At 33.4% G+C, this 11,455-nt stretch overlaps 1 protein-coding gene across 1 annotated transcript; it reads right to left on the minus strand.

The window, feature by feature from the left end:
• Positions 1–9,221: 9,221 nt before the first annotated feature.
• On the minus strand, positions 9,222–11,196 carry LOC133868714 (protein TIFY 5A). The gene is made up of 3 exons (XM_062305695.1): positions 11,007–11,196; positions 10,755–10,899; positions 9,222–9,652 (listed from the first exon to the last, which is right to left on the minus strand). Exons 1-3 carry the CDS (start codon positions 11,069–11,071, stop codon positions 9,455–9,457), a joined length of 408 nt encoding a protein of 135 aa, XP_062161679.1. The 5' UTR covers positions 11,072–11,196; the 3' UTR covers positions 9,222–9,454.
• Between the last annotated feature and the right edge of the window lie 259 nt (positions 11,197–11,455).

Here is an 11,455-nt window from a genome sequence, read left to right on the forward strand (position 1 = left end):
TGTTTGGGTCTAAAATGAGTTTAATGATGTTTCTTTTATGGGTTTATGAGATTAAGTTTTATTTGTCTGTTTTGAGTAGCCTCTGTTTGGTTTGTATTGTTTGGCAACCGAGTGGAATAATTATTCCACTCGGGTTTTTTCTAAAACCCGTCCACCCGCCCGAATATCCGAATTTGACCCGAATTTTGTTTGAATTTTAAGCTGACAATTTGAGTACTGGCTGGGCCCCACGCGCAGGACAAACTGTCTCCCAAAAAGCGCGTGGGTCCCACATATAAATAATAAAATAATACAAATTTAAATAAAAAAAAATAAAAGAAATTAATTAAAAACACAAGGGGTGGCTGCCGGTTGGCAGCCACCCCTTGGGGATGGCCGCGCGGTCACCCCCGAACAGCGGGGGTGGCCGCACGGTATTTGTAAATAGAATTAGAATTCAATTCTAATTCTCAAAATTCAATACCCAAACGCTTAGTTTTTTTTTTTTTTTTTTTGGCAAGAAGAACAGAAGAAAATGTTTCTTCTTTCTCGAATGCAAGAAAAAAAAATCTGATTGAATTGGTTTTTTACTTTTGACAAAACCCATTGTTGTTTTAATGGAATAGGGATTTAAATAGGTCATAATCAAAGATTGATGACCTCTTTATGACCTCTAATCGAAGGTTAATATAATTGTTGTGCTAAATGAATTGTGCATTCTTGATTTTGGGAGGTGGATTTGTTGTTTAGATGATCGCCGGGGCATTCCTGAATCTGAAATTTCAGCACATATGCATGGCTAATAAAGAGGACGAAAGCAAGAAATCAATCAATCAATCACATTTGGTTTGATAAGGAGCAAGACACCATAAATCACATGTTTAGAACAAATCTAAAGAATGTAAAATACCGGCCAAACATATGCATGTTTTTGAGGCTCTGTTCATACCATTTCAACCATAACATGAGTATAATAATCCACAAGCAAAACCCACTTGTATAATATGATCCCTGTTTTTGAGAGTCCCATTTAGTTTGTTTTTCAAAAGTGAACAAAAAAATGAACTAGTCAGCAGCTGCAATGTTTGAAATAACTTCTTCACTCAGTCCTACTTCAAATGCACATTGCAATTATAACAAATGGTTCAGAGTAAGTCAATAAACCCACAGTGGGTAAGTGAATCTAAAAAATATGATTTTCATAATATAACAAGTTACAATGCTTTAACAATGTTTTCTTACCTCGTGACAACCAAATCTGGAACTGATTATTCTTAAATAATGTCCAGCTTTAAGTTATGTTATATTATCCCTGCTTATTCCTTTCTTAAATTATTCATGTGGTTTTGTGGTTCATTGAGGTGTTTATATTCAAAGCCTTCTTCTCCATTATTAGTTCGCTCATCTTCAACGATTACATTATGTAGAATTACATATGCCATCGTAATGTCTTTGAGTGTTTCAAGTTTCCAAATTCGTGCAGGTCCACGTACTATTGCAAATCGTGCCTGAAGTACTCCAAATACCCGCTCCACATCTTTCTTTGCTGACTCTTAGACTGTAGCAAAGTGTTTTCTCTTATTTCCTTGTGGAGATGAAATTGTTTTAACAAATGTCACCCATTGTGGATATATGCCACAGCAAGGTAGTATCCCATATTATAGTTATAACCATTAACGATGTAGTTAATAGGAGGAGCACGCCCTTTAGCGAGGTCAGAAAATATAAATGACATTTCCAGCACGTTTATATTATTATGAAACCCCAAGTAAACTAAAAAAAGCGTGTTATATCCAAAGATCATATAAAGCCATTGGTTCCAAAATAATAGTTGGTTCGTGAAAATGACTATAATACATACCTTACCATGAAGCTAGGCAGTTTTTTTTTAATTTCCCGTGCATGCAATCAATGTTCCCTAACATGCTTGGAAATCCACGGTTTTTGCTTTCCGCTAGCAATTTAGCGACGTGTTCATTGTTAGCTGACCTTAAGTATTCTTTTGAAAAAACTAAAATCACTGCTTGAACAAACCTTTTAAGACTCTTAATGACAGTGGCTTCTCCAATTTTCAAGTATTCGTCCATAAAATTAGCTGTAACACCATATGCAAGCATTTTAAGTGCGGCAATAATTTTTTAAATGGAAGTAAAATCAAACCTTTTGGAACCATCTCTTCTTTAGATAAAATACGGATCGTGGACTTCAACCGCATATTGAATACGGCAAAAAAAATCACAACTCATTCGAAATCTCCTTCGAAAATATTTGTGAGGATATATTGGTGATTCAGCAAAATAGTCACGAAAAAGATCTTTCTCGGCTTGCAAGCGATCACGCCAGATGAATGTGCGACGTTTTTTAGAACAACTATGTGATGTTGGTATTTCTTCTTCCATTGCAAGATTTGCAATTATCTCCAACTCTTCATCAGAGTCTGACTCCATAAGAAGCATTTTGTAAAAAGAAGAACGAGTCATAACAAGAAAACAAAGATTGAAAGTCAATGTGAGTTTTGTTGAGTTCTTCACAAAGGTTGAGTTTAAGAACTCTCTATGAGTTTTAGTGAGTTTTGTGGCGTTTAAAATCAAGACTTCAACTGGTTTTGTTTGATATATATTTGTCTTGTCTTATTTATTATCAATAAATTCTTCTTTGATTTTTGTTGGCTCCGTAGGTTGTTGAAGAATTTAAACTTACTAGTTGATGGTTTAATTAAAGTGGCGTGGCTGGTAGTTGGTTCAACTTAAACATTAATGTTGAGTGGCAAAAAAAATAATAATAATAATAAAAAAGGTTGGAGCGTTGGTCGTCCTCTTCTGGATCTCCTCGGGTCTCGTGTTCGCTCTGTGGCCCGATTCCTCTCTAAATGCTCCAATTCCTCCGATACACGACCCAAATCCATCGTTGTCGAGTTCCTCCACTCTGTTCCCTCTTCCATCGAACGCTGCGTTTCTGGTTGTACAGTTGTTGAAGGAGACGAGAATGGTGTTGAGCTGCAATTGTTGAAGAAGACAAGAATGAACGCTTAGGGTTTTCGTACATTACTTTTCATCGGCCGATTGTTGAAGGAGACGAGGGCGGGCAAAACGCAACATTTTGCTAAGGAAAAAAAAAAAAAAAAAGAAGAAGAAGAAGCCCTCATCATTTCCATCTTTTTGTTCGATTTCCATTTTTTCTGACAGTTCAATTGGAAGGAAGGGGGTGGATTGAAAATTTCTGAACCTTAATGGGGTACAATTAACAAAATTGAAACATTGGTGTTTGAATTGCAAATCGATGACAACTTCAATGGGGTAACTTTTAGTTTTTCTTATAGTTAAAATAAAGAAATATTTAAAGAGTTTGATGTAGGAGTTACTTTAAAAAAAAAAAAAAATGAAATTGATTATTTGACTTAAATTTAGAGAACATTTTGGAGAGCTCGATAATGATTATAGACCAAGCAGGTGCAGAGAACCGAGAAGTCGTCAATACCGGTAGGCTTTTTTTTTCTTTTTTTCTTTTTTCCTTTTTTTTTTTTTTGTTCTTTTTTCCAGCCTTTACTATGCACATTTCGGCTTGGGTTTTATGCGAATAAACATTTGAGTTTTGGGCTGAATTCATAAACATCTTGGCCCAAAAATTTTATGAATAAAAGCCCAAAAAATGTACATAATCTAGGGGTGTAATTCCGGACCGGTTATAACCAGCCGGAAAATTGACTCCAAATGACCAGGAAACCGGTTTGGTACCCGGAGCCGAAGCCGGTTATTAATTTCCTAGACGCCCGGCTATAACCGGATAACCGACTATATATATATATATATTATTTTTGAATGGGCCTATAATATATATTGTACATGGGCTTTTTCTTTGGACTAGGCAAAGGACAGGTCCAATATTGCTCAGAAACCTATAAGTCTAATATCTGGAAAGTCCTTTGGTCTCTTGTGAAGAACATTCTATAGAGAGAACACTAACAATATTTTGTCCCCTTTAAACCCAAGCCCTGTATTGCTCTCTTCGAAACGCAATTCTTTGAGAAGAAAACGCAGCTCCTTACTTCGATGCTCAACCTCTTCTTTCTTTGAGAAACACCACACAAATCTACCGAAGTCGAACGACGTGGTGGAGCTCCCGCTCGTGCTCTTTTCGGGTGCGATCCTCCTGCTTCAGATCTTCGAGCTCCGATAACGGATGTAGCACACGTTCCTCCATACATAACAATCTCCAATTCGGCATTATCTACTCCGACGCTATTTCGGGCACCAAGTAGGTCACTGTGGCAGTTCTCTCTATCTGTGCCATTTCACTGGTGCTTTCGTTCACGAGCACCCAAAAATAGTAGATTTGAGTATGTGTAAATTTATGTGAATTTGAGTATATGTAATTGCAAAGAGAAATGATAAACATTGCATGCATACACATTTTATTTTTAAATTTATTGAATCTAATATTTGAGTCTTAACAAATTTAATAATATATTTAAAATTTAGTTGCGTAAAAAATAAATGTATAATTTTCTCCGTTGCAAAAGAGCCGAGACTAGTGGGTGGACGATTTGACGAGAGAAGGTGCGAAGCAACATAAAAAGGTTGTCAGCCGTACACCCGCCATAATATTGGACCAAAATGTCTTTCTTTTTGAATTGAGAAAAAGCTTGAAATGGTGTCAAGAAAAAGGATGGGGGGGAAAAAGATAGCTTATCCAATCAACTCTTGTCCACAAACCACGTCATTACGCGTTTACCGTTGAGATTAAGAGCTCAAATTAAGCATTTTAAACGTTTATTAATTTCTTCAATTTATGATGACACCATAGGCACTTCATGCTTCATATTCATTTCAACCCTAAAATATATTTTTTCAATAAGAAATTTGTAAGAAATTTCGCATATGTTTTTAGTGGTATATCAATAAATATGACTTATTTCAATTGCATGATCATGAGAATCTATTTCTTGATAATTTGTGATATTAATCAGCAATTACTCTTCAGTTTTTGAATGAAGGAGTTCCTGATCTAGCATATAAATAAACAGCATGTGTACTCCATGACATTCAGTAGACATAGATCAGAAGAACCTTTCTAATTTTCTTTTTTTTGAAAGAATCTCTAACTTTTGCAAACAAAGTTTCATTAGATTCGTTTGAGCAAAACATGGTCGGAAGTATTTATATAATCAAATCTTTCCGTTGCTTATTTATACTATTAAATTAACATTTGATTTATATTTTGCTAACAAAATTCTCTCCAAAACATTATAAGTTGTTTTTTTTATTTATTATTTATTTGGTTTAACAAACAACAAATTCATAGAAATATCATTAACTGTTAATTAAGTTGATATATTTGACATGAAAGTATGATGGGAATTGTGAGATTTTTTTTATTTTTTATTTTTTAAGTTATATCGTGTCATTTTCACAATTAATTTGTCGTATCCAAGTCGCTGCCCACATTTAATTTCCAGGAAGTTTCCGGGGATGTTTCCCTTAATTAATATTGCTGGTAGTTTTTTTGCCAATTTGGAATTTGCCCACACTCTAGAATAAAGTGTTATAATTTTTATGGACAGGAAAAAAAAATAATAATAATAATAATATCTCTTACTATGCATGTACGAAGATATTATATCAACTTAGAGTCCGTTTAGATTTGTGATTTCAAAAAGTGCAATTTAAAATCACGAAAAGTGTAATTTAAAATCACGATTTTAAAATGTGCGATTTGAAAAAAGTGATTTTTAAAAACCCAGTTAAGCGTTTTGGCAAAATCGCAATTTAGCATTTAAAAACGCAAATTGACCTTTAAAATTCCGCGTTTTTGAAAAAAGCATCATCTCACCTGCGATTTGAAAAAGCAGATTTTCTACGTTTTCAAATCGCAATTTTTAAAAACGCAGTTCCCAAACAAACTATTTATGTTCTGCGATTTGGTTTAAAATCACACTTATTGTCTACGAAATCGCAATCTCAAACGCACCCTTAAGGCATTTTTTACAACAAATGGCGTGAGAAATGTTACATAACAAAAATGTTACATGCCGTCGAGGCAGTCAAATTTATTTTTTCCTTCTAAAATATTTTTTCTTTACTTTTGAATAAATGTTTTTTTTTTTTCACTAAATTAAAAGACAGTTTTTGACTCAGAGCTTTTCTATAACATAAAGTATAAAAACTTAATAAAATTATATTCAATTCTTATTAGTAACATACCACCTTTTTAATAATTAAATAATATTTTTTCCTCCGTTTGACGCAAAAAAAAAAAAAAGCTTGAATACACGTCATTTAGATCAATGGAGCCTTAATTTTTGTCTATTCTTTGTGTAATACTATTTCGTGGTCCCAAAGCAATAATTGTCATTAATTTGGACCGCAGACAAAATGGAGATATTGGGGGATCCTCAACAAAAACGATTTTCATAAGGTAATAATGCATGAATTTCTTCTATGAATGCAATTAGTTTTCTTTGACCAAATTAAAAGGTGGTTGTTTAGCTGTTTTTGCCACAAATATTCTTAATTAGTACTCATGGTACGTAATTACATAACTCTCCATCCTCTAATAATTGATGAAACTCATAATAAACTTAAAAAAGGGAAGAAGAAAAAAAATCTTTTTATTATTTTTATTTGTTTTTCTCCATTAATTCTTGGTGAGATACTATTTCCTGGTCCCAAATGGATGATTATCGTGTCGGTTAGATAGATCACCGAGTCCAAATTTGATTTCTACTTCCAATAGTTCTAATTTCACGAAACTCATAATTTTTGCTATGGTATCATATTAAATTATTAATTATTTTAAATATTTAATTAATAAAAAAAATTCAATCATTTAATTAATATTTTAATATTTTTATTAATCGCATACTTAAATATTTCTCAATTTAATAAAACTCGACACGACACAATGTTCCTTTTTGTTATCCCAAGATCCCTTTGTCAATCCTTCATTTTGTAATTGGGATCCCTTGTTCCCTAGTCTTGCTGATTGTCTCTTTATATATATATATATAAGTCTCTTATAAAAGTTATTGATCCTAAATAAAGGTGAGAGAGGTAGCTTGGCGGCAAGATGACTCTGGTTTAATTGGTCTGAAATATATTGAGGAGGATGAGATCATTGACTTGCTGATTTTCTTTAAATTGGGTTAAAAAAACTTTTTTCAATTCGGTCTATAAAATTATTACTTGTTGCACATGTTTCTTAGTGACAGTGAAAGACTTGGAGAAAATTATATTAAAAAAAGCATACGCTTTATACTATTTATTTTTTTTTAAAAAAAAATGTATTTTTCACGTGTTAAAAAGACATATATATTGCAGTTTTATAGGTCGAATTAGACAAAGAAAAACTGTCCATTATAAATTTATTTATTATTATTATTATTATTTTCATCCACCTACTTGGCGTAAATGTCAGCAATCTTATGTCCCCAAGACCGAAAGTGAGCAGTTATTGGTTAAGCAATTTTTTATGTGGTTAGGTAAATATCAAGACATGTGTTTGACTTCCCCAAAGAAAATTCGATCTTTAGCTATGATTCAATCGAGTTTGAGGGAGCATCATTGGCCTCTTCCGTGACCATGTGTTACAAAAGTCATGATTGTCGGTTATTGTGCTTACATTCTAGTAGAGTAACTATTCTGATTGCTCCTTCTACCTTTTTAATACTTTGAAAAGAAAAAAAATCATCACAACAGTGTTCTGATCGTCAAAGTTATGATCAATGGGTATCCAGGAGGCTTTCCAAATTGCAAAAAGACTTCCAAGTGTTCTAGTTTTGCACTTGATGGGAAGGACCTTAATGCAATTACTTCAATTATATATATAAACTAATCGTTTGGTGGCCACAAATAGTTGCTTCAAAAGGAGGGAGTAACCTAATTATGTTTCTCGAGAAACACATCAAACTCACCCAAAAATCACTTACTTTTATATAATATTTTATGATTTGATTATGTTGCATTACACATTACCCGTGTAGTAGTCTTACTGTGGTAAATGTCTAACTATAGGGAGTGCCCATTTGGCACATATTTGTTAAGATCCAAAAAGTGCTTTGGTAAATTAAAAAAGAAGTTATTTTTGGATATTTGGTCTCTAAGTTCAAAAATCGATCTTCACAAAATGTTAAACCGGAAGAGTAATGCTAGAAGCCATGCACATTTTTATCCCACAACTATCTCACAATGTTAACATGTCAGTCTCAACTGATCTTAGAGAGAAAGTCAAGAGCAAGATACTTTGGGGTGAAAAAATCTTCGGAACGTGTCTACAAAGTTAAAAAGAATGTTGTGGTGGATATACAAGGAATACAAATGTATAGGCGTCGGCATTATTGTACGAGGTAACAAAGGGAATGTGATTGCATCAAGAAGTTCTACCAAACTTGCTTATTTGGTACCAATAGTCGCAAAAGCTTAATTGGCAGCTTTGCATGCCTCAAAATTTAGTAGAGATTTGGGTTTGCAAAAAAATCATTCTTAAAGGAAATGCTATGCAAATAGTAAAAGGTAAGAAAATAAATTAGAGTAACTTTGGACAACTTGTGAATGATATTAAAAGCGTTTTGAATACTATTCAATTTTGGCAAATTTGCCATGTTAAGAGAGATGCTAAATGCTAATGTTGTCGCTCATAGACTAGTTAAAGTAGCCGTGCAACGAGTTATTAATCAAGTTTGGATGGAAGAGATTCCTAACTATATTTGTACGCGAAGATGTATTATTAGAGCAACACGCTCTCTTTTAATTTCGGCAATGAAGTTAAAACGCTATCTTCTTCTTCTTCTTCTTTTTTCTTTTTTTTTTCTTTTTTCTTTTTTTTTTTGGAAAGGAGAGGAAGAACTACTTAAGTATAAAGAATAATTATATAAGTAAAGTAAATTTAGAGTGAGAAAAAAAAAAAAAAAAAAAAAAAAAAAAAAAAAAAAAAAGAAAAAAAGATAAACATAATTATCCAAATCATTCAAGTTGTCTTTAATTTCCAGTTCAAGGTGGTAGCACTAATACTCTCATAAAATGAAGGGAAACTAATAAACAATTGCAACCTATCACAATTAGTTACCAATTAATAAATCGGGCACCCCCCCTCTCTCCATTGAAAATATTTTATCTTATCTATGTGACATGAGTGCAAAGTTGAATGTGAATTTAATCTATGAGTCACAATTAATTTAGTGTAATAATAATAATAATAATAATAAAATCAGTAAATGATTTAGTCAATGATCACTATTTCATGTCGCATGATAAAACTTGGGAATCAAATTGAACTTTAATCGAGTGAAGAACATATTTTCCATTTTAAAAGCATCACTAATAAACGAATAATTTACAAGGCCCAAATCTCGTTAAGCACAAAAAAATGATTTGTAGCAACTCTACAACATCATTTTTCTTCTCTCCATGCAGTACATTAAACTATTGAATGAAATTGGATATGATCGATATTCCACATGAGATTCTACGTGCCTAGCTACCTAATGATTGTATGGTGATGTTGCTTGGATTCGATGCTTCCGCTTCTGGAGAAAACATTGGAGCGATCTCTTCATGTAAAGACCGGCAGTAGGGCTGTATGCCGGCGATTTCACGGCTGGTGAACAGGGCTCCGACCCAGTTGGAGTTCTCATCCTTTCCTCCGCTTCTCTGGTAGCAAGCAATAGAATGCTTCTTGCCTGAAATATAATACACATGAACAAATTACTAATCAGCAAATAATTTCTTTACTGTCACATTGGCCTTGTTTGTTAAGTTACAGAACAGTACGTATACAGTAATATGTGTACTGTTTATATACTTTTTCTTTTACTTTTTTATATTTCCTACTACTACCGATCAACATTAAAATATTTTCACTTTTTTTACTTTTTATATCACATCAATAATCTTTTATTACTATTCAAATAAAAAAATTCACTACAAAACAAAATTTTTTCACATTTTTATATCACATCATCACTTTTTACCAATTCCAAAATTAACAACTCACTACTTTGTTCTGTTATGTACGTGTCTTTGCCAAACAAGCCCATTGATACCAGAAAATCATCACTCTACTAAATAGTGTTATTCATAATTAATGCTATTTAATTAGTTTAGAAAATTAACATTGACAAAGTCACATATATATATATATATATATGGAATTAATGAAATTATGTAAATATTTCATTCATTTTCTTTCTTTTTTTCTATTCGAAATTGTGTGAAGACCAACTGTAGCTATTTTGGCCATAGTAACACTTGTCTGTTGGGAACCGTACATGAGAGATTTAGACGGTAATTAGAATTATAGGCGTTCCTTCAAATCTAACTGAACTATAACCTGACTCAACCCTATTCATGTATAATAAAACCCAAAGTAGCTAGTAGTTAATACTAATAAGACTCTCGTTTTGAGAGTCTAACTCTTACCCGGCTAAGTGCCTAATTACTTTTGGGGATTTTCTTTCTAATGATGAATATTGTTAATTGGGTGAAACTTCTCTAGCTTTTAACAAGCTAGTTGTCGGCAGGAGGGCTAAATTCCAAGCAATTTCTTGATTTACAATTTAATTACAACCTCTGACTTTTCTATCTATATATACGGCTATTCACTTTCTGAAAGTGACAATTTTGTCACAGAAAGTGAAAAAATAAAATAAGTAACAGTAAATCAGAATTGCAACAACGAAAAAACAAATCTCAAAGTTTCATAGCAGTACCTACGTACTCTTGATATATCATTATATCTCAAGGAAAAGGAAAGGGAAAAAGAAGAGGAAGATTAATATATACCCGAAGCTCTGTAACATCAGAAACGCAAATCTTGCCATTGTAAAAGATTGTCAGCTGTTGCTGCTGCTGCTGCTGCTGTTGCTGCTGCAGTTGCTGTTGCTCCTGGTGTTTCTCTTCCGATGAGCTTCCACATCGTTCTTCCATGCTTCAATCACAAACCCACATAACCATAATCAGAAAAAAGGCCAGGTTTCAACAACACCCATTAGAGAGAAAGAGAGAGACAGAGACAGAGACAGAGAGAGAGCTTACTCGGGATGGAGATCGGAATCGGAGTAAGGAAAAAGGCGAAGTTCCAAGTTGCAGTTCCTCCTCATTTTCAAAATCTAGAGATATTTTTTTTGCTGTGTGAGAGAGAGAGAGAGAGAGAATAGATCAAAATGAGGATGACGAGGTTGTTGTTGTTAATTCGGTGTCAGAAAATAAATGGTGTGACAAAGCTTAGGAGAGTCTTTGGTTATATATATGAAAGAAAAACATGTGGTTTCTGTGGGAGTCTTCTTCTTAACTCTTAAGCGTGACCCACGTACGACAACGTTTTGGAAAAAGGAAAAGTACATCCAACACGTAACGCACACACATATCCTCTCGGCGGATTTGAGGAGAGAAGGTTCAATTTTCATTTATTGCACGTGGAACACGGTTTTTTCGTCCACCGATACACTTTCATTGTTCCTGCCCCCCAAAATAGCGCCACCTTT

The sequence above is a fragment of the Alnus glutinosa genome, chromosome 5 (genome assembly GCF_958979055.1).
Source record: "Alnus glutinosa chromosome 5, dhAlnGlut1.1, whole genome shotgun sequence".
Lineage (NCBI taxonomy): Eukaryota > Viridiplantae > Streptophyta > Magnoliopsida > Fagales > Betulaceae > Alnus > Alnus glutinosa.

Bases quoted from the DNA above. Each gene is read 5' to 3' on its own strand.
- LOC133868714 (XM_062305695.1), bottom strand. From the start codon at position 11,071: ATGAGGAGGAACTGCAACTTGGAACTTCGCCTTTTTCCTTACTCCGAT. The intron at 10,900-11,006 runs GTAAGCTCTCTC...TTGTGATTGAAG, and splicing joins GATTCCGATCTCCATCCCGA to CATGGAAGAACGATGTGGAA. The intron at 9,653-10,754 runs GTATATATTAAT...ATTATATTTCAG, and splicing joins CTGATGTTACAGAGCTTCGG to GCAAGAAGCATTCTATTGCT.